The sequence below is a fragment of the Rhinolophus sinicus genome, chromosome 10 (assembly GCF_057876585.1).
Source record: "Rhinolophus sinicus isolate RSI-liver-muscle chromosome 10, RSI-T2T, whole genome shotgun sequence".
NCBI lineage: Eukaryota > Metazoa > Chordata > Mammalia > Chiroptera > Rhinolophidae > Rhinolophus > Rhinolophus sinicus.
Window position 1 is genome coordinate 13,543,912 of NC_142510.1, and position 25,790 is coordinate 13,569,701.

Genomic DNA, 25,790 nt, shown 5'->3' on the forward strand with positions numbered 1-25,790 from the left:
CTGTGAACGTTTGCATTGAAGTCTTCGTGTGGACTTACGTTTTCATTTCTCTTGGGTAAATTAGGAGTGGGATTGCTGGGTTGTAAGGTGAGTCTTTAACTATAAAAAACTGCCAAATTTTTCCAAAGTGGGTGTCCCATTTTGCATTCCTGTTGGCCGTGTATGAGAAGTCCAGTTGTTCCACATCAGGCCAGCACTTGGTATTGCCGGTCTTTTTAATTTTAGCTGTTCTAGAGGGTATCTCTTTGTGGTTTCAATTTGCATTTCTCTAACATTAATGCTATTGAGCACCTTTTCATGTATTTATTTGCCATTTGTATATCTTCTTTGAAATGTCTATTCAGATTTTTTGCTCATTTTTAATCAGGTTGCTCATCTTTACTGAGTTGTAAGAGTTCTTTATATATTGTAGATATTAGTCCTACATCAGAAATACATTTTGCAAATATTTTCTTGCCTTTTTATTTTATTAGGGGTCGCTTTTGAAAAGCAAAAGTTTTTTATTTTTATAAAGTCTAGTTTATCACTTTTTTCTTTAATGCTTCATGCTTTTAGTGACCTAAGAAATGTCTTCTTATTCCAAAGTGATAAAGATTTTCTCCTGTATTTTCTTCTAGAAATGTTATAGTCTTAGCTCTTCCATTTGGGTCTGTGATTCATTTGTGTGTAAGGTCAGGGTTGAGATTTGTTTTTTTGCATGTGGCTAGCCAGTGTTTCAGCACGTTTATTTTTCCTATCTCCATCGAATTATCTTGGAACCTTTGTCAAACGTCAAGTGGCACTGTCTGTGCAGCTCTATTTCTCAATCAGTTTTGTCTCTTTGGTTTATATGTCTATCCTCTAGTGAGGTTTTCTCCAGTGAGGCCTGGCTGATGTGAGCAGAATAAGTCTTTTCTGACAACCACGTGGCATTACTTGCTGGGCCCTGCCTGGCAAATATAATTAATGCCACTTGCTGTCCGTACACCTCGTGCCACCTCCCTAGGTGCTGGTGCTTTGGCGCTTAGTGTGTCTCTCTCCTCAGGACACTGGCATCGGGATGACACAGGAAGAGTTGGTGTCCAACCTGGGAACAATCGCCAGATCGGGGTCAAAGGTAAGCCCCCCACTTCCCCTCTCTCCCTCTCCTGGAAAAGCAGCTCCCATTGGAGAGGGTGGTGGGTCCCGGCACTCTGGACGTCAGCTTCAGTAGGAATGTTCTCAGGTGCGAGCTCTGTGTTGGCGCTCTGGGAACACCGTGTGACATGATTTCACTGTGCCGTCACGGGGACCTCTGAGGAAGTTTCTGTGACTTTATAGATTGAAAGGCTAAATAAGTGCTTTGCCCAGTGCGGGAAATTGGCCGAGCCTGGGTTCAAAGTCCGTCCGTCTGAGTCTGGAACATGTCCTTCTGCCTCCTGGTGCTTTTCTCCAAGTCATTTCTCAGCGCTTGTTTGCGCTGCGTAGGCTTGAGGCACAAAGGGGCAGCAGAAATAATGTCCTTCTTCCCTTTGGACAACACAGTTTGCCCCATGGTTCTTCAGAACTCCTCCGTGGAGGCAGCAGACTTTGGGGGGTGGTTGCTGGTGGGACTGGAAGCCTCACAAGGGAGGCAAGTGGTGGTCAGGGTGTCCACAGCGCCTGTGCCAGCCCGAGACTAAGGCCGGTGGCCCTCAACTGCCTTCGTGCCTCTGCTTGGTGACCAAATAAATGCTTTTTGTTTGTTTCTGTGGGCCCACCTGGTGCCTAAAATGGCAGTTTATACCAAGTGCTTGACAGTCATCTAATTGTTGGTCCAAAGCGATTCCCAGAACTTTCTACTTTTAGAAACTGTTGCTTTTTCTTCCCATTACGTTTTTTGTTATGTTTTTATCAAGGAAAGTCAGTGCTGTCTCATACAGTAGCCACTAGCTACATGTGGCTGTTCGAATTGAAATTAATTAAAGTTAAATACAATTTAAAATTTAATTCCGCAGTAGCACTGGCCACATGTGGTTCAAGTGCTCGGCAGCTCAATGAGCTCAGCAGCTACCGTATTGGACCGTACAGGACATTTCCATCGTCGCGGAACATCCCGTCGGACAGTGTTCATAGCAACGAATGGGTTCATTTTACTTGACCTTTTGTCTTAGGACCTTTGCTAGCATGAGTTGTAATACCTAAGTGCCGTGTGATACTCTGCAAAGCGTGTGCTTGGTGTGTACCACTCCTACGGCGCTCACAGTCTAGGCAACGCCCGAAAGACACATTTAGGTGTCTCCTCCCTTCACGAATTGAGCTTCAGGGGCCATCCCAGCGGAGAAGCCGCCACCCGGGGACTCACACTGCCGCCTCCTCACACCGCGGTGTTTGACCCGCAAGCCCACAGCTCACAGGCAGGGTTACGGGCCTATGAGTCACATACAGACCCAGGTCCCCCGCTGCCCAGCTGGGGTCTTTGGCAAGTCACCTTACCGCTCTGTACCGTTGTTCTCTGCGGAAAACAGGGTGGGAAAGTAGTGCGGTTGGGGATTAAATGCGATCTTAGCCTGTGCTAGAGGAACACACACAGGGAGTCACAAATGGCAGTTCTCTCTGGGGAAGGGACGCCCTCCATGTGACCAGCCTTTGCCCTGCAGGCCTTTCTGGACGCGCTGCAGAACCAGGCGGAGGCCAGCAGCAAGATCATTGGCCAGTTTGGAGTGGGTTTCTACTCGGCTTTCATGGTGGCTGACAGAGTCGAGGTCTATTCCCGCTCGGCCGGCCCGGGCAGCCCTGGTTACCAGTGGCTTTCAGATGGGTAAGTGTGAACCCCCATGTCACACACATGGTGCGTGACCCTGCCCAGGGCCGTATAGGATCTGTCACCAGTGATGTGTGCAGCCTACTTTCCCTCTTCCGTGTGTCGTAGCTCCGGGGCGTTTGAAATCGCTGAAGCCTCAGGAGTTCGAACTGGAACCAAAATCATCATGCACCTCAAGTCAGACTGCAGAGAGTTCGCCAGTGAGGCCCGGGTTCGAGGTGAGTGTGGCCCGTGGCACCAGCTCAGCCAGACACCTCCTGCTGGCATGTTTTAGGAGATTCCATAAGGTTGGGAGTGTGCTGGGGACCCAGGGACAGAGCTGGGGGACCTGGGGGAGCTTCCCGGGGTGGCCGTCCAGGCCCAACAGGGACAGAATCCCTCCTGGCTCGTGTGGAACCAGGAGCTGAGGTGTAGCCTCTAAACTGTCGACAAAGTCAGCTTTGTTCTCTCTTCATCCCTTTGGGCAGCGCTTTGTCTTCTTCACCTGGGGTCACACACAGTCCTTTCATCACCTGCCTTTGTTGTCAGATGTCGCCGTCCCCCCCACCCCCCACCGGCCTGCCCGAGCCCAGGCTTCACCAAGATCCAGAGCGGGTGCTTCTGTGTGGTGGTCTTTTCTGTCCATGTTTTATTAAATGCTTATCGAAGGTGCCAAGTGCCTTCCAGGATTCACTGTTAGCTCATAAAACCATATTTATGTCACTAAGAATGCGACATGGTCTCATGGTGGCCTGGTCCTTGAGACGTCTGGTTCCGGTTCAGTTTTGCTCAGTGCGTGCAGGCAGGATGTGCCCCTGCTGTGCCGTGGCTTCCCACATGTGACATGGGCATGACACTGACAAGTCTCCAGAAGCTCCCTATAGTCATCGTTGTTTTTCTTCTTCCAGACGTGGTGACAAAGTACAGTAACTTCGTCAGCTTCCCCTTATACCTCAATGGAAAGCGCATTAATACCTTGCAGGTGAGACCCCCCCATGGCCTGCAGGCTCGGGTAGCCATGGAGGCCAGCTGATGCGTTCCAGGGCTGCGTGGGCAGAGGTGGGGCTGGGTGACACTATCAAAATCCCAGGACGAGGTGTTCTTTGTGGAGAGGTGAGATAGTGATGCAGGCACGGCCCCGCCCCCTCCACACCCCACCCGCATGCACCAGCTGTACACACACACCACAGTTCACCTTTTACAGTGTACAGGTCAGTGGTCTTTAGTGTATTCACACTCATGCACACATCACCACAGTTAATTCTATAACATTTTCATCACTCCAAAAAGAAACTCCCCATCAGCTGTCACGCCCGTTTCCCTCCCCCCAACCCTGGCAACCACAGTCTCTGCTTCCTGTCTCTATGGATTGGCCACTTCTGGACGTTTCACACCAGCGTGGCCTTTGTGTCCGGCCTCGTACCACAGTGCCTTCAAGGTGCAGCCACGTGTAGCACGTATCAGTGCTGCCTTCCTTTGTATGGCTGAATGATAGTCCATCGAAGGCTGGGCCCTGTTTCTTTATCCCTTTGCCCGTTGGTCTCCAGATTCGTGATGTCTTGTGGGCTCGTCCAGATGCTGCCTGCTGGTTGGCCCTTTTGGACACACTACACTGGGAGGAGGCACTTATTCTCAGAGCCCTTGTGTGGCTCTCCGTGACCCCCACCCCCATCGTTCTGGGCTACCCCTTCCCCCAGCACTGGAGCTGGTGGGATGGAGGCAGAGGGAGGGGCTCGTGCTTGAGGCCACCGCCCTAGTCTGTCCCAGGAGGCCAGTCCCTGGCCCACCAGCACCCAAGCGCCACAAGGCCAGCAGCTCAACTCCAGGTGCGGTTGGGGGGCTGCGACTGAAACATAACATGCCCCGTGGATCTCCATTCCAGGCCGTCTGGATGATGGACCCAAAGGACGTGGGCGAGTGGCAGCACGAGGAGTTCTACCGCTACATTGCACAGGCCCACGACAAGCCCCGCTACACCCTGCACTACAAGACAGACGCCCCTCTCAACATCCGCAGCATCTTCTATGTGCCAGACATGGTGAGCACGGGGGCTCGTCGGCTGCTCCCTGAGCTGGGGACGTCCCCCACCACGACCATTTGCCATCACCAGAGGCACCTTCCCCGAATGGTGACAATGGTGACAGTTTAGCACAAACATCACAAAACTGAAGTTGGCAACATCATAGTGAAAGAAAAGCCTGTGCCTCTGGGTGGGTGAGCGCAGAGTGTTAAGGCAGGGAGTGTTTTTACAGGGCCATCTTTGCGGGGAGCAGAGCTGTTGGGCCGTGCAGACCTGGGCTTTTGTAAACGGGGTGCTGGCTCAGGGTGCCTGCAGGGAGGGCCCTGGAGCAGCCTCTGTCTCCAGCAAGCGCGTCCCCAAGCCCTGCAGTGGGGTGGGGTTCTGCGGTGCTCACATGAGTTGTGCGCTCTCCGTACTGCCGTTCCCCCCACCCCCAAGACTTCCCGCCTCGCGGTCGCTCACTGAAGGCTCTGACGAAGTCTGCAACAGGGAGACCTGCTCAGGCCTGGACCCAGCCTCCTGGCTTCATGTGACTGGAGCCTCTTAGCGCCCCTCCCGTGACCTGCCTTGGAAAGGGCCGTTCTCCACCTCGTCACTGTACCGCACACCGGCGGCACCCGTGTCTCCCGGAACTTGTTAGGAAGGCAGAATCTGGGCCCCCAGGACCTCCTGAATCAGTTTCCACTTGAGCAAGATCCCAGTGTGATACGGGTGTAAACTGCAGGTTGAGAAGCATGGTTTAGAGCAGGGGTCGGCAGGCATTTCTGTGGAGGCCAGACGGGCTGCTTTGGGCTGCTCAGGCCACACACAGCCCTGGAGCTCTGCCGCTGTGGCACGAAAGCACCACGGACTCGCTAAACCAACGAGCGGACCGTGGTCCAGGATGCTATAGACAGGAATTTATGTTTCACATACCAGGAAATGGCCTTTTGCTTTTTTCCAACCATTTAACAATGGAAAAGCCATCCTAGGTTACACAAACCAGGTGACGAGCCAGATTTGGCCTGTGGGTTATACTTGGCCGACCCCTGACCCCTAGCAGGTTTGGTTCTGTTCATGCAAGTATTCCTTTTTCAGGGGGAGTGGATTGGGCAGGGCAGCAGCTGCCTGCGCAGGCCCCCCTGAAAGCCATCGTGTGGGGTCCTCCCTGGGCTTCTAAACAACAGATATGGGTGGTCTCCTGGCCTGGCCCGTCTGCCTCTGGAGCACCGCACGTCCACCCCATAACTCCCAGTCCAGGGCCAGCGTTGGGAAGGGCGGTTCTCAGAGTTCTCCTCAGGGTTCCCCCGTGACCTGGTAGGTTCTGTGTGGGTTCTGACACTGCCCTTTCCTCGCCTCCAGAAACCATCCATGTTTGACGTGAGCCGGGAGCTGGGCTCCAGCGTCTCGCTGTACAGCCGCAAAGTCCTGATCCAGACCAAGGCCACCGAGGTCCTGCCCAAATGGCTGCGCTTCATTCGAGGTACTGGGCGACACCGTGCTCAGCATGTGGGCTGAAGGCCCGTAGCCCCGATGGGAGCGGCTCCCTGCGGGTGGCCTGGGGTGCCGGACTGCATTAGTGTAGGGTCAGGGGAGCAACCCCGGCTGGTGGTCACAGAGCCCTCCAGACACTGGCCTTGGTTGATTTTGGGGGAGGGGTCAGACGGACATGTTCACATTGAGTTCTTCTAGTGTTTAAAGATATAAAAGAATTGCCTTGCGTTTGAGTGAGATGACAGTTCAATAAGGAACTCAGCATGTAAACCTCTGCATTCGTCATAGCACACAAATGTGCAAGAAGCCCACGACCTAAAATCCAGGAAGTGGTTTGCAGAGTGTCAGACGGATGCTGACATCTTAGACGCGTCCCTGGCAGAAGCTCGTGGCCTTAACCTGCTTTTCTTCTGATCACGTGCCGTGACCTAGGCTGTCTGCGTAGGTTCTAGGATGTCGGGACCTTCAGGGGCGGGGGCAGTGTTGTCCCGCTGCGTGTCTTCCCTCTGTCCTTCCCTCTGACCCTCATGTGGTTTGATGTCACGTGGGCTGCGAGGGAGAGTGGAAGCCTGAAGGGAAGCAGAGGGCCCTGCGGGTCCTGACGGCCTGTGTCTCACTCAGGTGTGGTAGACAGTGAGGACATCCCCCTGAATCTCAGCCGGGAGCTGCTCCAGGAGAGCGCTCTGATCAGGTAAGCCACGGGCAGGGAGGGGCGTGGGCACCTGCTGAGCCCTGCAGGGAGCTGGGAGGACGCATGCAGGTCACGTGCTTCTGCTGCACAGTTTTATAAACAGCGCTTGGGGACTGACCCACTGAGGAACGTTATTGCCGGTGCTGGGATATGTTTCCTCCCTTGGCTAGCCTCTGCCACCCGACCCCAGGGTGGCCACAGATGAGAGCCCAGGCATGCTGTCTGGGGTGGACAAGGCGAAGGACAGCCACAGAGCAAGGGTAATGTCTGACTTTGGTACTGGAAGGTCAGTGACGGCGTGAAGGAGGCAAGGGCCGGACACCATACCCTCTGGGAGATGTCGCTCTTGGGACCCCTGTGGGCGGAGGTGGCTGCGGCTCTCGTGTTCCACACTTGATTGTAGCAGTAGTTCCCGTTACCGAGTGTTTCTTCTCACCCAGAAACTTTCTGAGCCTTCATATACAGCCCTCGGGGTCCTCTGAGGTGGGAACCACTAGGTCCCCATGTGATGGCTGTGGAAACCGAGTTACAGAGAGGTCCCACCAATCGCTGAGTGAACCTGTACTTGACCCCACATTTTCTGACCGCAGGCATACGCTCTGTCCCCAACACCGAGGCCAGGCAGGGTGTGTCCGGCCACTTCATTGCTGCTTGTGGCTTTTAGGGCCTAGATTGTCTGTCTGAGACTCATCTTGATGAGGAAAGAGCCGTAAATGAAGTGTTTGAAAACATCATAAATTTATAGACATGGTGGAAATGTGTACAGTGTACATTTTTCTCTCTGAACCCTTTGAGAGGAAGTTGTGCGCAGGATGCCCCATGTTCCCCAAATATCTTAGGGAGGGTTTGCGACAAGGACATTGTCCCCCTGCTGCAGTGCAGCCTCCGCTCAGGGACATGACTGGTGGAACACCACCTCTCTCTCGGACCCGTTCACGAACCATCATTTGTGTCGTCATGTGGTTTGGAGCAAGAGGGGCCAGGCCAGTCACACGTGCCTTTCGCTGTCTCTAGCCTGCTCAGACTGGCCGAGTGCTAGTCTTTTTCTGCCTTTCATGACCTGGATGCTTTTGAAAGTCAGGCTAAGTGACTTTGCAGACTGTCGCTTGGTTTGGGTTTTCTGATACTTCCTCGTGGTTAGGGGCCGAATAGCACAAATTGACGACATCCTGCCAGGGGGGCCTGCCTTTGAGTGTCCTGTGACTGTGATTTGCACGTTGACACTTGATTAAGGGGGTGTCTGCAGCCTTCTCTGTGTGGATGCACTCCTCACCTTGTAATCAGCACATCATATGCGGGGTGATATTTTGTGGCTGTGAATAGGGTGTTGCTTTGTCAAATTTTCAGTGTGTCCATTTATGTGTTATTTTTTAATATCTATAATTTGTATGAACTGATTTCCTGTTTTATTCAGTGGTTACTGTCACGATTGATTGATGGCCGAACTGTCCCCGATTTAGCCAGTGGGTGCCCCCTCAGGCTGACGTGTCCCCTTCGGGCTCCATTTCTGGCACAAGGTCTTTCAGGCTCACTTGTGTTTTGCTTGCATCATTTCCTAGCCCTGTGATTATTCATTCCTCCAAGGAGCCGGGCTTCCTGTGAGTGGTGAGTGGTATTAAGCCACGGTCTGGGTCCATAAGGCCATCGCTGCTGGACTGTCACTTCTCCCAGGCCCCCTGAGGGGACAGAGCAGGGCAGTGTGAGCGCGTGCGTGCACCTCCATCCACGCCTGTTTCTGTGTCCGCTGAGTTCACCCAGGACTACCCAGCACCCCCAGACTTCCTGTCGGGCCCTTCCGCGTGTGCTCCCTCTGACCATGAGAAATCAGCCTCAGTATCCTTCCAGTGTTACCTTTGACCAGCCCCCTCCATGTAACCAGCCTGCTGTCAGCACTGCCCTCCTGCCACGTGGGTACCCCCTTCACCAATTGGCTCTGACTCCACACATGGGCTGCCTGCCTCCCTCGGCCTGGACGCCCTCCTGGGGCTGCTGTGGCCCCTGCGGGTGTGGCCCTATCCCATTCCCCCCATGGCTGAAAGGTCAGTCATCAGGACTGCAGTGGGAGAGGAAAGCTTAAATAAATGTTAAATAGTATTGCTCCCCTACCCTGCATTATTAAGGAAATACATGGTAATTTCATTTTTTAAAGGAAAGACAAAACATTAAGGAAATAAGAATACTCCTAATCCCACTAATAAGGTTGCTCATAATTTTTTAAAATTTTTAAATGGTTCTTTTTACTTTTTACATTGAACATAATTTTTTATTAACTTTTTAAAATTTCAACTTTAAGGTAGGTACAATTGACATATAAAATTGTAAGCTATTTAAGGTATATACGGGGGTGACTTGATGTCTTTATGCACCATGAGAGGATTCCAGGTTGCTCAGAATTTTATGCCATTATATAAAGCTGCAGTCGACGCCCGGATCCACAAAATCCCAATTTCGTAAAATTGTAGTGTGCATAGTTTCCAGTATAAACCCGTAGTATGTATATTGTGTATACAGTGTTGATCCTAATTATGAAAAACTACAATGTACAGAAGTATGTGTAGTCTTTCATATATATGCACTATCCGTACATAGTAATTTACCCTGTTGGGATTGTTGTGGTTTGCTTTGGACACAGGATACTTCCTCATGTCATTAAGGGTCGTTAGATATGTGATTTTTAATGGCTGTGCAGTTTTCCATGTTTCATTTCAACCTATTCTCTCCTGTTGAACACTGAGGTGGTTCATGATTGCCTTCCGTTTGATGTGCTGCAGTGAAACTCCTGGTCCGGTGTCTTGGTGTCTCATGGTGTTTCCCAGGGTGTAACCTCTACTGTTAGAACCATCCAGGACGGGTTCTTAGTTGTCCTCCACAAAGGGCTGTCGCTTCGAATTCCTGCCTCTAGGGGGCGCATGTCTTCCTACCTGGTGTTTGCCAAGGGTCACCCTGTCTTTTTGCTTCATGTTTTACTTTTTTTTTTTTTAAATGAAATTTTTTGTCTTTAGTTTTAGGTGTACGAAACAATGTAATAGACATTTACACCCCTCACAAAGTGATAACCACCCCCAATCTACTACCCCTCTGACATTGAATGTAGCTGTTACAATTCCATTGACTATATTCCCTCTGTTGTACTCCACCTCCCGTGACTATATATATATATATATATAATGTATACATAACACATATAATATATGTATATAATATATAACATGTAACATAATAGATATGCTATATATATTATATTACATTTATATATATATATGACATTTTTGCTTCTTTTTTAATTTGGCCAAAATGGTGTGTTATTCCCACCTCTTTGATTGTTGGTAGAGCTGAACATTTTTTCATATCTTTTTGGCCATTAGTATAATGTTTCATAAAAGTTGCTTATTCATGATAAATGCATTTCTGTTCTGTAGGAAACTCCGGGACGTTCTACAGCAGAGGCTAATAAAATTCTTCATTGACCAGAGTAAAAAAGACTCTGAGAAATATGCCAAGTTTTTTGAAGACTATGGCTTGTTCATGAGGGAGGGAATTGTGACCACCGCTGAGCAGGAAGTCAAGGTAGGGTCTGGGTTTCCGGGCCTTTCTCTGGGCTGCCTTGGGCTGTAGAAGCTGGTGGAATCCAGAAACCTGAGCTTCCCGGGGCGTACCCAGTGGCCTAACCGGGCACCCCAGTCACTACTGCCTGGGGGTCAGTAACTGCTGCCTATGGCCCCTGGACGTCTGCTGGGGGCCAAGCAGGCCCAGCACTGCGTTTGGGATCCTTCTCACCATTTGTCCCACATCGAGTATCCTCTCCCATCATCCCTTTGTCTGAGGCTGGAAGGAAGGAGCACGCACTGTCTCCTCCCACAAGGGTTCCGGGGGCTCAGGGGAGCACAGAGGTGGGAGCAGGCAGGTACAGCTGAGTATAGTCTGGGCACGTTCATTGTATGACACGGTGCCGCTGGGGCCGGAGTTCAGCTCATTGTGCAGCATTACTTAAAAACAATGTGATCATCCCATAAACATTTTTGGCCATTTTTAAATCGCGATATAATTCACATCCCATAAAATTCACCCTGTTAAACTGCATAATTCAGGGGTACTTAGTACATTCACAAGTTGTGCGCCCATCACCTCTGTCTAGTTCCAAAACATTTTCATCACCCAAAAAGACATCCGTCCCATTAAGCAGTCAGTCTCGGTGCCAGGGTTTCATCTTTTGCTCCAGAACAGTAACAAGGAAAGAGGGGTCCCCAGGGGATTGTTCTTCAGGCTGTTGGGACCAGAGTGCCGTGCGTGCTGAGGCTCCCAGCCTGCCTCTTCCCGGGCCCCGCGCCCCCTCCTGGGGGTCGGCAGACGGACTCACACAGCTGCAGGCACAGGCCCGGGTGACCTGGCCCCTCATACTCATGGATCATAGTTCTGGGTAGCAGCACTTCGGTGCTGTTCGCCTCATGCCAGAGGCTTTTCTGAGGGCTTCCTAACGATAAACTCAGTGTGTTTGTGTTTGGTAATGGGGCTCATAACCGGGACGTGAGCACAAGCTGAGGGTCTGGGTCAGCAAGACTGGCCAGGTGGGTTCTGCGTCCTTCTTTTTGCCCTCTCTCTGTCCGCCTTCTGTCCGCCTCTCATCTCCATCCCGTCACTCTCTCATACCTAGCCCTCTGGGTGCGCCCCACCCCTCCTGTGTCCCCACCGCTTGTCTGTGCTGTGTTCGTTGATGAATCGGTGGCGTTGAGGAGGCAGAGTTTGTGTCTCAGGTCACGTCGAGACGGGTGGTGTCAGGGACCGAGGCCTCTGGCGTCTTGGTGCTCGTCTGTCCTCAACAGGCAGCTGCCACCAGCAGTCGAGACGGCTGTAGCAGTCGCAGTGCGTTTCAGCTGATGGGATGGGCAGCCCCTTCTTTAAGGGCCTGTTCTCCAACTTGCACACTCCGCCTTCACTTGCACCCCATTGGCCAGGACTGGTCACCTTGTTGGAGGATGCTGGGAAATGTGGACTTGGCACCTGTGTCCACGAGCCCAGTGTGACTAGGGACAAAGGGAGGGCACTGAGTCCAGGACTGGTCTCTGCCTCAGAGAGGGTCTGGCCACTCCTGGGGTGCACAGCTTGCCCAGGAAGCCCTGCTCCGTGAGGCCCTGGGCCACCCGGGGTGGAAGGTGCTCTCTGAGACGCCCTGCTCGTTTGATGTGGGGCCTGCTGGGCACCACGAGAGTCCCGTGGCCTGGAGGCGGAGCCAGGCCTCCAGGGGAACCTCCCGGCTGTAGAACACGGTGGGCTCCCCAGTCTGTGTCCAGCTGCTCTGGAGGCTTTCAGAGCCAGGACCTTTGTCTGTCCTCAGGAGGACATTGCGAAGCTGCTGCGATACGAGTCCTCGGCCCTGCCCGCCGGGCAGCTGACCAGTCTCATGGACTACGCCAGCCGCATGCAGGCCGGCACTCGTAACATCTACTACCTCTGCACCCCCAACCGGCACCTGGCTGAGCACTCGCCCTACTACGAGGCCATGAAGCAGAAAAACATGGAGGTGGGTGAGCGACGGGACAGGCTGAGCCCCAGCGGCTGTGGGGGCCAAGTTAGAGGACAAGGCAGGCTCTGAGTCCTGAGGGAGGGTCTCTGCTTAGTGGCAAACGGCTGAATGTGCCCAAGGCCTGGACCTGGGAGAGCCAAGCAGGGGGTCAGCGTCCAGGGGCACAGAAGCCCAGGCTGAAGACGGCCTTCTAGTTTGTGTGTCTCTGTAGGAGGTAACGGATTTCCCTGTAAGTAGAGCCATTGTTCCTCTGCTAAGAAAGACATAAGCAGAGCTTCCTTCAGCACCACCTGGTAACCCGCGTCACCTACAAGGCCCAGGAAGCCCCAGCATCCCATGCGGCTCTTCCAGGTCTCAGGGCCCTGTCATGGGCGGAGTCTTCTGCAGGCCTGACAGACGTTTTGGGGCCTCCGCAGGTTCTCTTCTGCTACGAGCAGTTTGATGAGCTGACCTTGCTCCACCTTCGTGAGTTTGACAAGAAGAAGCTGATTTCTGTGGAGACAGACATCGTCATCGATCACTACAAAGAGGAGAAGTTCGAGGATGGGTCCCCAGGTCGGTTCTTCCCCTTCTCTCTGGGCACAGGTGTGGGTGGCGGCCTGAGGACGCAGGTGAGGCCGGGATAGCCCGGGGCTGCCACTGTTTGCTGCAGGGCCTCTTTCCTACAACGTGGGTTTATAGGGGTTTTCAAGTGTCTTTTTAAAGTAAAAATTATATGGGCCTCGGGGCAACCAAAAGTGCCTTTCTAAGGTCCAATTTTCTCTGAATTTTAGGTGGAAAGCATCTTTGATGGCTTCTGTCTTTTGTGCGGGGATCAGGTGGGGGGAGCCGGCTAGAAACTTGGCATTGGGACAATGACATTTCAAGCCCCGCGGTGGGAATGAGGTGGGAGTTGTGAACTGCCTCTCAGCTCACTCACTTCTCTCCTCAAGCTGATGACCGCCTGTCAGAGAAAGAGGCAGAGGACCTGATGGCCTGGATGAGAAATGCACTGGGGTCACGTGTCACCAATGTGAAGGTGAGCAGAAGGCCACCCCGGCCCCCATGGCTCCAGTCACCACATCGCTGGCCAGCCGCTTGGCTGTGAGTTGCTGGCTCGGTAGGAGTTCTCCCACTGGCGCTTGACGCCGTGGTACGTGGGGGCAATCAGGCCAGGCTTGTCGCTGCTGCTTTTGTGTGTATGCTTAGATGTGTGCGGCCACTGTGACGAGGAGTGTTGCTGGGGCAGGACAGGCGGGCTCAGCTGGCCCATTTTCTCCACTTTGTAGAGCAGGTAGGAACCAAGAAAGGGACAGGTGAGCAGCCGAGGGCCTGGTGAGCAGATAAAAGCAGAGAAGAGAGGTCCCCACATGACCACCCCAGGGTTGTTCTGGTCCAGGCTCCAGAGGAGCTGTGGTGGCCCAGGACATAAGAGGTTCCACCCCAACCCTTGGGAGCTTATGGTCCAGCTTGGGTTCTTGGGGGTGGTGGTGGGGCTTCGGAGCTACGAACCATCCAGTCAAGTTCAGCCACCAGAGAACAGTTGTCCAGTGTAGGGTTACTGGCTCAGGGACAGTCCAGGAGTGGCCCTAGGGGCACGCAGGTATGCATGTGGCTAAGAGCAGAGGAGGGCAGACCCAGGTGGCTCTACTGGAGGTCACAGCGGGACTCTGGGGGATGAAGGGTGGACACGGGTCAAAAGAGGGGCTCCCGGCAGGGAGCATTGAGAATCAAGCTGTGCAGCTGGGACTTGTGTGTGACACATTAACTGTGCGGTGCTTTACAGTGAGGACTCCTGTAAGCCTTGGGCGCAATGAGGGAGGTGGAATTATCCCCATCCTATGGAGGAGAGGAGAGGAGACAGCACGTCCCCAGGTCACGAAACTAGAACGTCCTGGAGCTGGGGTTTGAGTTGCAGCTCAGGTTCTTCTCGGTACCACAGGAAGGGCGTGTGTGGGCCCAGCAAGCCCAGTAGAACCGCTGGTGTGACTGAGGCCCCAAGCCCGTGGGTGGGCGGAGGGGAAGGTGGGCCTGCCCTAGGAGCGGCGTTGTGACCTCTGAGGAAGTCAGGCAGAGGGACCGCAGGTGTGAGTGTGAGGGCTGCTGAAGGAGGCTGGGGTAGTCGGGAAGGGCGGGGTTCAGGGAAGGGACTGCCGACACGCCTGCGGGTCTTAGATGGTCCCTGTGGGACTGCGCAGTGGCCCCTGTGGAGGAGAGAGGTGCAGACAACACCAGGCAAGATAGACCTTGGACAGTAACTGACACATTAGGAACTGGTGGCTTTGGGGGTAGGAGTCAGTCCCCAAGCAGGATGCTGTTCCAGGAACTTGGTGCGAGGCGGCAGTTCAGGTTAGTGGGTGACGGGGTGGGCTCGTCCCTGGAGACCTGTGTTCTTCCCTGTCATCTGGGGGGGCTTCACACCTGCTCACGACTCCCTCAGCCCAAGGCCCCGGTCTTGCTTACAGGTGACTCTTCGCCTGGACACGCACCCTGCCATGATCACGGTGCTGGAGATGGGGGCGGCCCGCCACTTCCTGCGCATGCAGCAGCTGGCCAGGACCCAGGAGGAGCGGGCTCAGCTCCTACAGCCCACACTGGAGATCAACCCTAGGTGAGGCTGCCGCCCTCGGCGAGCCTTTCCCTCCGATTGTTTAGGTTTCAAATTCAAGTTTTAGGGTAACAAAAGCATATTAAATGTATGGATTCATTGAGGGAAAATTTCACCTTTAATTACGGTCTACTTAGCTAAGAACAAACACATGCATTTTCATATATTCTTTTCCTTAGTAGTATTTGGTTTATTTTAATGTTGGCACTTGCTGCATTTTCTAATATCAAAACTCGTGGGTTTTCTGGGTATATGATCATTATCTGTCAGTGATCATTTATAGTGCCTTTCTAATTTTTTGTGCCTTATTTTCTCGTATTGGACTGTCCTATTAGAGGTTTTTGAATGTCCTGATAACTTTCCACAGCTCAGAAGTTGGAGGCCCTTGTGCTCGATGCACAGCTCTGAGCTAACGTCGGGGGGTTTCTGTTGCAGGCACACACTGATCAAAAAGCTCAGCCAGCTGCGAGAGAGTGAGCCCGAGCTGGCCCAGCTGCTCATCGATCAGGTGAGTCTCCTGGAGACGGGCTGACGGCAAGAACAGAGGCGCCAGGCTGCCTGTTGTGCGAGCCTGCGTCTTCGAGGTGGGACAGCTCAGTTTCCTCTAAAACCCTGTTCATTCTTCTGTTAAAATGTCCCCGAGTTGGAACTAGGATGGGGCCTCCCTCCCAGTAAAGAAGTGACCCCTCTGCCTTGCAGATCTATGAGAACGCCATGATCACAGCAGGGCTAGTGGATGACCCCCGAGCCATGGTGGGCCGCCTGAACAACCTGCTTGTCAAGGCCCTGGAGCGACGCTGATGGCAGGGGCTGCGCCATGGTCCAGGGGGACGTGACCACGGAACGCTGTGCCTCTGCTGTGGGAAGAGGCGCCAGAGAGCAGGAAGGAATGACTGGGTGCCACAATGACAATACCGCCTTTTGAGCTTTATTTAAATTAAAAGGTATTTCTTCATCTAAATGTTAAGCTTTTTGTGCAGATGTATAAGGTAGGACCCAGCGTCACGCTTGTAATGGAAGCAGGCACAAAAGAAAAAGCCTACCTTGCGTCCCCTTCCTCAAGCTGATGGGGGGCGGGGTACCGGCCCTGTGCTCAGGGAACTCGGCACTGGTTTCCTAAACTCCGTTCCCATAACCTAAATGTGACAACAGGAGCAGCCACAGGCTGGCGGGCTGTCCTCAGGCTCTCTTCAGCCTCACCTCCACCGGGTAATGGTCGCTGATGGCTTGGGCCTGTGAGAGGAACATGCAGTGAGCGGTACGCCGAGGGCCAGCTCGGCTAGCTCTTGCACCCAGGCACTGCGCTCTGTCACATCTGCCTGGGAAGCGGCTGCCGTGGACAAGTGGCTCTTTCAAGTCAACGAATAAAGTAGTGCAGTCCCATGGGTCCAGCTCACGCCACCCCTGCGCCCCAGTCCCCTTAGATAATCACGTACAAGCTGGATGCTCAGTCCATAGGCAGCTTGGAAGTCAAAGGGACCAGCTGAGTCGGGAACGATGGCCTGTTGGAGCAGAGTCCCAGCAACCACGATCCTGCAGCACCAGGCATGACAAGGTCCCCTTAGCTCCATGCACCCTAAACCTCAGATCCCAGCACGTTCCCCAGCTCCTGTCAGGCCCTGGGTGTCACTGCCCAGGGAGGGGGCCCCCTGGGGGCCGGGACTGGCCAGACTCAGGTCTGCGTGACCTGTATACCGAGACTGTTCAGAGGACCAGCACCGTGTTATCCCTACATGTGTTTCCCCATTTCCCGAGTGGACTGACGCTCAGGAGGGTGAGTGTATCCTACAGGTCTTGGGACCCATTGCTGAAGCTGGGCCTACACAGAAGTCATGGCTGTTCACGGAGGTTCCCCCATCCCTACCCTGGGTCTGCAGACCCTGCTCACCTGTCATAGGCACAGTACGTGGATGTCACCGTGGTATCGGCGGTGTCAGGAATCAGCCACTGGAAGGCAGGGCTCGTGCGCAGGCGGATGGACGACCAGTGCGAAGAGGTCACGTAGCTGCAGCCAGCGTTGAAATCGCCCATCAACATGATGTCCTACCAGGAGACACAGCCGGTCGGCCCAGGGACAGAACAGGGGCCCCGGAGCCCAACCCACAATGTGTGTGTGGGGGGCTCACCTCCATGTCCCACTTCTGCCGGACGTCCTCGTAGACGTCGTAGAGAGAGTCGATCTCAGCCACTGCATCCAGCGGGGACGCGTGCAGTGGCACGATGGCAAACTCCTTGACCTCTGCAGAGAAGGTGGTTGTGCTAAGCCAGGAGGTGGCGGCTGGGGGGCAGGCCTGGGCTGAGTGTGTCAGCCCAGCTCAGTCTTGTGTTTGTTGCTGGGACAGAGGACACAAGACAGTCCCCAGGGGGTGGACATTTTCCTAAGTCACTTCAACAAAAGTCCAAAGCACTTGGGGTGGTGGGGACAGCATGTGTTGTGGTCCCCACCCCCCGCCCCTGCCCAGCACTCACCGGTAAACGGGGAGGAGAACTTGACAACGGCTGGCTCTCGGCTGAAGGTGTCGTTGCCGCAGGGCTCGCAGCCGTCATCATACTGGTAGTGGTCCAGCACGGACACCTGGTCAGGTCTGTGGGAGACCAGAGGGTGGGGACCCTGGGGCTGGCAGTGCTGCCTCACCAGCAGGCGGGGCCCGGTCTAAGTTCAGACATCACAGACACACCAGCCCGGAGCGCCCGCCCACGTCCTCCTGCCTCTGCCCAGGCAGTGAGACCTTGGGGGGCACAGCTGCCCCTACACGTGGGGGAGGGGACGGGGACACACCACCACCACACACACACACCCTTCTGCCGGCGCCCATCTCGGCGCCTGGGCTTTACCTGAACAGAAAGAGGTAGCGCTCCTTGTAGCTGTTGCGGCCCAGCGGCTCGCTGACCACATACTCATAGGTGTTGGGGTCATCCCTGGATTGAGGAAACATGTTCCAGTCGGGGGACCCACGGGGAACGTCCTGCAGCCCACTCAGTGTCCCGGGGGCCTAGCTGAAGTGGCACCGTGTCCTGAAGGGATGACCACCATCCCCACAAGCCTCCCCAAGCCCCTGCCACTGTCACCCACTGATTGAGTCTGTCCAGCAGCTTCCCCACGGCCGTCAGGTGGCTGTCTCGGACCTCCTGGACCACGACAATGTCGTAGCGAGTCAGGATCTACGGAAGGGGCCACAGCAGTGCTGAGCGGGGGGCTGGGTAGAGACGGGTGCCCAGGGCGCTAGCACGTCAGTTTGCCTGCAGCCTGATGCTGTCGGCCACGGCAGTGACAAGGGCCCTGGCCCGTTGAGTTCCCTGGGGGGCTGAGAACAGAGTTCTGGGAGGCTGAGTGCCCTGAGGACTGACCGCTGCCCCAGTGTTCCCAGGGCCTATTAGACGCCCCCCTCCCGGGGTTCCCTGGGGACAGGCTGGCCTGGAGCTACCTGCACGATGTAGTTGCAGAGGGTGGCATTGGACACCTTGGTCTCCCCGAAAGTCCGGATGTTGAAGGCTGCTATTCTCAGGGACAGGGCCACATGCAGCACAGCAGCCAGGGCAAGCAGCGCCCCCATCAGCCTGGTACCCTTCATTCTGGAGGAGGCACATTTGCACTGTGGGTCTGGGGTAGCAGACAGTGCCCCGTCTTCCGAGTCCAGCCAGGCGGAGCCCATGGCTGCGTTAACTCTCTGGGCCGTGCTGAGCAGCCAGGGTGAGCCTCCGCGCTCACCAGCATCCAGAGAGCCAGACACCAGCACCAAGCAAGGGACCCCAGCTTTTCTCACCCCTCCTACCCACCAGAAGACAAGCCCCTGTGAGGGTTGCCAGCCTGAGAAGGCCCCTGGCACTGGTGGTGGGACAGTGGCTCACTGCCTTCCCTATTGCAGGCACTCACCCAGCAAGGACTGGTCGGGCTCTCCCCAGCTTGGTCAGTCACCCAGAGGGACCCTGCTGGACCTTCGGACTTGGTGCCCACCCTCCAACGGGCCACAAGTCACGGTTCTTGGGGCACCAAACACACTCACCTGAAATGTGACTTCTGCAAAGACCCTGGGAATTCTGCTAAGAACCAGGAGTTGATATTCTTTGATGTCAGTTTTCTTCCTTTGATGCTTTGAGAAAAGAAAAACTAAATTACAAAGGGAATTCTGTTAAGAAACACGGCTGAAAGGCCCATGCAGAGTTGCTGCCGCTCTGAACTCCGACACGGAAAGCTCGTCCCGCCTAGGGTTTTAAAGGTTTAGGCGGTTATGACCTTTCCCTGGGCATCACCTAGAGGACGCAGAACAATTATGCTGCCTGTGTTGCTTTTCCACACAGGTGAGTGGTTGGCATGTGTTTATTTCAACAGGTTCTGGCTGCTATAAAAAGAGCACCTGATAATATTTGCACTTGGTTTTAAAAAATCTAATAATAGGGCCATAGGCCTGTGTGTCCTTCACAAATGGTGTTCTCCCAAGGATGGGGAGCAGGTGTGTGCTAGAGGGCAGGGCCCTGGCTGCCGTCCCATCTGCAGGATGTGCCATGACCTTGGAGCCAGTAGCCAAGGCCAGACAACCCACATAGCATGTTGCAGACAGAGCCCATGGTGGCTGCCTTGTGGCCCAGGACCACACCAGGTCTCTCACTAACGCCAACACCTGCTGCTTAATCCATCAGCTGGGGGGGCTGTGCGCAACTTGGCTAGAAGTTGGGGTTCTCTATGGAGTGCATGTGTGATGCAGCATTGGGGGCTGCAGGGCTTGGGTGCCAGGCATGGGCCGGGACTGGAGGACCCACCTCGGTTACCAGCAGGACAGTAGGGAGCCTTCTTGATGCAGATGAGAGCCTGTGCGTTCCAGACACAGGTGACCTGAGTGACCGAGTCACAAGGACACTGTCAGGCAGCAGCTGAGGGTCCATGACAGGTCCTGGGTCCAGTCATTTCTTTTTGGAATCTTTCTCATTAGTATTCATTTCCTATGGCTGCTGTAAATAAGTCACCAAAAACTTGGTGGCTTAAAACGACAGAAATTTATTCTCCAGCAGTTTTAGAGGGCAGAGTCCAAAATCCGTTTCAGTGGGCTGAAATCAAAGTGTTACAGGGTCGCACTTCGTCCGGAGGCCCTAGGGCAGGGTCCTTCCTGCCTCTTCAGCTCCTGGGGGTTCTCGGCTTATGGCTGCTTCGCTCCAACCTCTGCCTCCATGTCCACATGGCCGTCTCTGTGTGTCAGTTCTCCCTCTGCCCTCATAAAGACACAGGCGACTGAATTTAAAGTCCTCCCCATAATCCAGGACCATTTCCCCGTCTCAAGATCCTTAATCACATCTGCAAAGTCCTTTATTGCCATGTAAGTTAACATTCGCAGGTCCCAGGAATTAGGACATGGTATCTTTTGAGGAGCCATCACTCAGCCCACACCGTATCCAACAGGCTCCGCCCCATGTGGGAAGGGCCCGGTCCCTCCCTGGGATGGAAGAGTCTTGTGGTGTGAAGGTGGGTGCAGGGAGGCCAGGGCCTGGAGGTCTGGGAGCAAGCGAAGCTTGAGGGTAGAATCACCAGGGACCAAAGTCAAAGTCACGAACGTGCCACAGAGCAGGCCAGCTGGTCAGGGAGCAGGAGGATGCAGAGGGGATTAAACACAGTTCATTAGGTAAACCAACTTCACGACCAGAACCCCCGAAGTAATGAAAACAAGCTGACGGATGGCTGTGGCTGTCAGCATGAATACCAACCAGCTCACGTGGCCCTTGATACGGCATCTGTAAGACGGAATCAGGTCGCCTAGTCCTCAAGCTGCCAGGAGCCCAGCACAGCCTTCTGCAAAGGTTTGATTGCTGAGTCTCTCGTTTTCAGTCCCTGAAGCTGGGATAGCTTCGAGCATGTCAAAATCCAGACCCCCAACTACCAAGCAAGCCCTTCAGCCTAGATCCCTTTCTTCCATGGGTTTTTTTCCCCCTAGACACACTTGCCAGACCTTTTGAGGAGAGCACGTGAGCAAATCTAGAGGGAGGCCCCTGGTCCAGCTTCTGGTCAGACACGGGATGCTGACCACAGGTGGCACAGCCATGGCACTCACTGCGGATGCCTGGCCCCTCCAGTTGTCAGCACATGGGATACAGGCGTCTGCCCTCCTCTCAACCAAACACTGACCCTTGTACTCTGGGGAGCTCTCTGCCAGTCGCTGCCCTTTCTCCCCAAACCTCCAGAAGAAAGGTCCTGACTGCAGCCCCACTGCTACAATGTGCCAAGCTCTGTTGCCATGTTGGATGCCCTCAGAGCTGCGCATGCATGAGAGGCAGCACGGCCTGGGAAGAGCCTGGCCCAAGAGTCAGGGATTTGGGGCCTGGACCAGGCTTATCCACTGCACCTTCCACCACTCAGTACCTTCATCTATTAAAAGGGGATAAAACCATCACTGCTTTCCTCTTAGGTCTGTCTTAAGGATCAATGGATATAACACTCCACAGAAGAATCATTTCACATGTCCTTAAAAATCTATCCCTACGAACAGTAACCCTCTCAGACGGTGTATTTCCATCACTCGTCTACCTTTCCCTCACGGACTTCTTTTCCATTTGTATGAGTTGGCTGTTGCTATGTAATAAGCAGCACCTCCAAATGTAATGTGCACAACAATATGCAATTTTTCTTTTGCTTCCAGGCCCACAGGTGAGCTCTGCTCCCTGGTCCTCATCTGGGGCCAGGTAGAGGGGCTGCAGCTACCTCTTCCAACATGGTGGAAGGTGAAAACTTCTATGGAGGGAAAGAGAAACAGACGATGCTTCCAGAGACCTAGACTTGGAGTTTGCACAACGCTATTTCTTCCCACATTCTCTCGGTCTTAGCAAGTGACAGGGCCAAGCCCAACACCAATAGTAGGGAGTTGGGTACATGCCTCCTCTGCCAGGTCCCACAATGGAGATGCAGAAGGGGTGCAAGGCAAGGGAAGGAAGCCCAGCACTTCTGGCATCTTTCAAAGTCAGTTCAATGGGAAAATGGGCACTGACAGCAGACCACTTTCTCTGATCATGGTAAGCTATTTTTACATTAACCCTCCAAGTCGGCCAGCCTCTTTGGTGAAACTAAATGTGCTCCAGATGCAGGAAGGGGAAGCGGCTCATCACAGCAGAGTCGGAGCCAGTCTTGAGCTTGAACCTTAAGTAGAGGTGCTCTGAACTGAGAATGTTTGGGAGCCTCTGGATCTAGCATACATACAGCGTTTCTAGAGTATACATCTTACTGTACTGATAGGCCTTTTATACCTTATTTGCTGGCCTTCATCATCTACAACACACTAACTTGTCACAAAGAAATTTTCAAGTCTACAAACTACTAATGCGATGAATTACAGTAAACATCTCAACTGTGTTTAAATTCATGAGTTCATATTGATGTAAACAATTCATTAGTCACCTTTGGGAGATGCAAGGGAGCCAGCTTCTTATTCTGCAAACTGGCAAACAAAGTCAAAGAACTAAGAACCTACTGTGCTTTTCCTGTGTACATGGTACCGCTGAGAGGAAATTTCTCTTCATGTGTTAGTATTCCATCTGAGCAAAGAAGGACCGCTAGAATTTGAGGCTGCAATTTGCAACCCCTAACCTAGGCATTGATCAGGGGCCACTAACTCACAAAAAAACACCAGCCTCTGAACCGGAGAACACAAAGCACTTAGGAAGAAGCTTGCCGAGACCATCTTGAATCTGACCAAACCTCTGCCTAAATACCGCCTGAAAGCACAACAAAGGACAGAGGCTCATGGGTCACCAGCATTATAGGGACAGAGCACAATCTAGATAGGACAAAGGATGGTCTCACCAATGAATTTCAAGAAAAAAGAGTGAGAAGGAATTTAGATTAAAAAGAAAGCTGAGCTGCATCACTGAGTGCAATATGCGACCCTCTCAGGATCCTATGAAACAATACATTCTTTAACCATTTAAGCAAACCTTTGCTTAACAAACCATTTAAGAGGCAATCAGGGAAATCACAACACTGGTAACTAATGAAATTATTAGATTTTTAGGTTTGATAACGCTATTATGGTTATGCTTTGAATGATCTTTAGATTTCATTATCACACTGAAATATTTAAGAATGAAATAATATGACATCTAGGATTTGCTTCACAATGTTGGCCCAAAGCTGGGTGGTGGGTACAAGAGGCTCCTTATACTAGTCTCTACTTTGGAGTATGCTGAAATTTTCCATGATTAATTTTATTAAATTCTATAAATCAAAAATTTTGCAAGCCACGCAACTGAATACGATGCATCACTCAAAAATCAGGTAATAGGGGCGGGCGGGTGGCTCAGCTGGTTAGAGCGCGAGCTCTGGGCAATAGGGCTGCCGGTTCGATTCCCACATGGGCCAGCAAGCTGTGCCCTCCACAACCAGAATGAAGCCAATGAGCTGCTGCTGAGCTCCTGGGTGGCCAGATGGCTCAGTTGGTTGGAGTGCAGGCTCTCAACCACAGGTTGCCGGTTCGACTCCTCGGTTCCCGCAAGGGATGGTGGGCTGCGCCCCCTTCAACTAACAATGGCAACTGGACCTGGAGCTGAACGGCACCCTCCACAACTAAGATTGAAAGGACAACTTGACTTGGAAAAAATCCCAGAAGTACACATTGTTCCCCAATAAAGTCCTGTTCCCCTTCCCCAATAAATTCTTTAAAAAAAAATTAAAAAACAAAACAAAAACAAATGAGGCAATAAAAAGTTAACATTAAAAATGAAATTACTCAAAAAAAATTTTTTTAAGGAGGGTGCAGCTCACCGTGGCCCATGAAGGGATGGAACCGGCAACCTTGGTGTTATTAGCACCTGTTCTAACCAACTGAGCTAATCGGCCACCCCTTCAAAATATTTTAAATGCCCAGGTTTGCATGTTAGAAAAGCCTCTGGTCACTGTGAGAAGCAGAAGGAATGACAAGATCGGGAGAGAGCTGTGGCCTTAGGACAGGAATTGGTAGCAAACTGGATGTGGAGGGTAAGAAAGAAGGATTTCAAATTGTCAGAAAGTGTGGGTTGATGGACAGTGATCAGCTGGCAAGTCCCGAGCGCCAGTGGTTTTCCACCTGCTCAGGAAACACGCCTGAGGTGGAGCCTCGTCCCCAATTCTAGCGGCGGCCGGGACGTCTCCACTAGACTCCAATGAGCTTCATAAATTTGCCGAAGTGGAACCAGACTTTAGACTGAGTCCCTGGTGCAACCCCTCTGCCTCCATCCAGATGCTGAAACCCAACACTCGCCTGGGTCCCTGCTTTCCCTCAGCCCTGCCCCAAATGCACCCCAAGTCTGCACGTCCCCTGGTTCTGCAGCCATCACACTGGTCCGCCCCTCAGCACACGCACGGCCTCCCAGTGGCCAGCCAGCACGTCCTGGGAACGTGGAATCAGATCACATTATCCCCCTTTTAAAATCTGTCATCAGTTTCTCATTGTCGTTAAGATGAAAGCCGGTGCCTACCAAGATCTATGTGATTCTGGCTCAGGGACTCCACTCTGCCAGGAGGTCAGAGGGCCACCTTATCATTCCCATTTCAGCTCAAATGTCACCTCAGGGAGGTTGTTCTCTCCCCATCCACATGCTCCCCAGCCACATGTGTCATTTTTTCATGATCCTTCCTTTGTTTCGATGTGTTTGCTGTTACTTGTTTAAACTCATTTCAAAGCCCACCTCTGGACTGGAACAGCACCCCATGGGAGCAGTGACCTTGCCATCTCACCCATGACACTGCCCCAAACCTAAAACAGTGCCTGGAACACAGGGGGCGCTCCACAGGCAAAAGCTGAATGCAGTGGGGCTCCACGCTTACCTCCTGCGCCTGCCTCCGTGCGCGGCCCTCCTGGCTGCATGAGAGCACGTCCCTTCCTCCTGGACCCTCCTGAGAACACTGCACCACCTCCTGAAGCACAGGGGACACTACAGGGCATCCGAGCAGCCTCTGGGCACTCAGCTTGAGCTGACCAGAAGCTCCAAGGAGCCCACAGCTGCTGTGGCCCCACAGGCACGCCTCCCTCCAGCCAGGCTCCACCCAGGATTCCTCCTCTCCCCTCAGGAGGTGTTTGCTGACCCCCGTGGACAGCATTTTAAAGGGCAAAAGGGCTTCATTCCTTTATCTCAGATAAAGGGCTGATGTCTGTGCCGTGACACTGCTTTAATCCATGTCAATCACCCTCTGCGGGTCAGCAGTTCTCTCCACTCAGCGCACTGACCCAGCCCCAGCTCACCGTCTCTCATGAATTGATTTCTGTTCATTATAAAGAAACCATTAACCCAGGATGGAAAATCCCTCAGAACAGATGTCTGAATTACTACAATCCCAACAGCTTCACAGGCACACTCAGCCAGCCGCTGCCCCTGCTTCCTCACCCCGGCCATGCCCGTGCCCATCACGTGGGTAGAACAGGCAGCACTCGACTCCCACAGTACATGTTGTTCAGTCCCGCTGGACAATTGCGTATGCATCCCCGCTGCAAATCAGACGAGCCTCCTTTGGCTCCCCAATCCTCCCGCCCCTTCATACTACTTCCGGAGAGAAGCAAGTGAAAAGATGACTGTTTAAAAAGGCGTTTTGTCAGGTGTAAGTTGGAGGCGTCAGCACCTTTCGCTTGAGCCCACGAGACACACATACTCGTGCTCCTGATGAAGCTGAGGCCCGTCAAGATGTCGCTCGTCACACAACTCTGCTGTCTGGACTCCCAATGTGCCAGTAATGTGTCCAACAAGGTCGCAGTGGAAAACGTTCTCTAAATTCCTAAGCCCCAGCACAAAAGCCTTCTTACCAGCACCTCC

The 25,790-nt window shown here is 53.2% G+C and overlaps 2 protein-coding genes across 3 annotated transcripts in view; one reads left to right on the forward strand and one right to left on the reverse strand.

Annotated features, from left to right (window-relative positions):
- Positions 1-15,993, forward strand: part of TRAP1 (TNF receptor associated protein 1) — a 32,581-nt gene extending 16,588 nt beyond the window's left edge. Inside the window, exons 5-18 of the mRNA XM_074322708.2 lie at positions 1,025-1,096; positions 2,598-2,758; positions 2,870-2,979; positions 3,649-3,722; positions 4,623-4,778; positions 6,102-6,222; positions 6,855-6,924; positions 10,344-10,491; positions 12,257-12,442; positions 12,862-13,000; positions 13,378-13,463; positions 14,890-15,035; positions 15,468-15,540; positions 15,732-15,993. Of these exons, the coding sequence (XP_074178809.2) occupies positions 1,025-1,096; positions 2,598-2,758; positions 2,870-2,979; positions 3,649-3,722; positions 4,623-4,778; positions 6,102-6,222; positions 6,855-6,924; positions 10,344-10,491; positions 12,257-12,442; positions 12,862-13,000; positions 13,378-13,463; positions 14,890-15,035; positions 15,468-15,540; positions 15,732-15,833 (1,644 nt within the window). The 3' untranslated portion in view covers positions 15,834-15,993. The remainder of the gene's footprint in view (positions 1-1,024; positions 1,097-2,597; positions 2,759-2,869; positions 2,980-3,648; positions 3,723-4,622; positions 4,779-6,101; positions 6,223-6,854; positions 6,925-10,343; positions 10,492-12,256; positions 12,443-12,861; positions 13,001-13,377; positions 13,464-14,889; positions 15,036-15,467; positions 15,541-15,731) is intronic.
- Positions 15,939-25,790, reverse strand: part of DNASE1 (deoxyribonuclease 1) — a 37,456-nt gene continuing 27,604 nt past the window's right edge. Inside the window, exons 1-10 of one of the 2 annotated variants that reach the window (XM_019714874.3) lie at positions 19,791-20,608; positions 19,037-19,123; positions 18,458-18,605; positions 18,106-18,194; positions 17,868-17,951; positions 17,502-17,617; positions 17,159-17,271; positions 16,921-17,075; positions 16,469-16,565; positions 15,939-16,265 (exon numbers count right to left, since the gene is read on the reverse strand). In XM_019714874.3, coding sequence (XP_019570433.3) covers positions 16,212-16,265; positions 16,469-16,565; positions 16,921-17,075; positions 17,159-17,271; positions 17,502-17,617; positions 17,868-17,951; positions 18,106-18,194; positions 18,458-18,604 — 855 coding nt within the window. In that variant the 5' untranslated portion in view covers position 18,605; positions 19,037-19,123; positions 19,791-20,608 and the 3' untranslated portion in view covers positions 15,939-16,211. Of the gene's footprint in view, positions 16,266-16,468; positions 16,566-16,920; positions 17,076-17,158; positions 17,272-17,501; positions 17,618-17,867; positions 17,952-18,105; positions 18,195-18,457; positions 18,606-19,036; positions 19,124-19,790; positions 20,609-25,790 lie in introns of those variants that run through there. The other variant, XM_074322714.2, reaches the window with a different exon arrangement.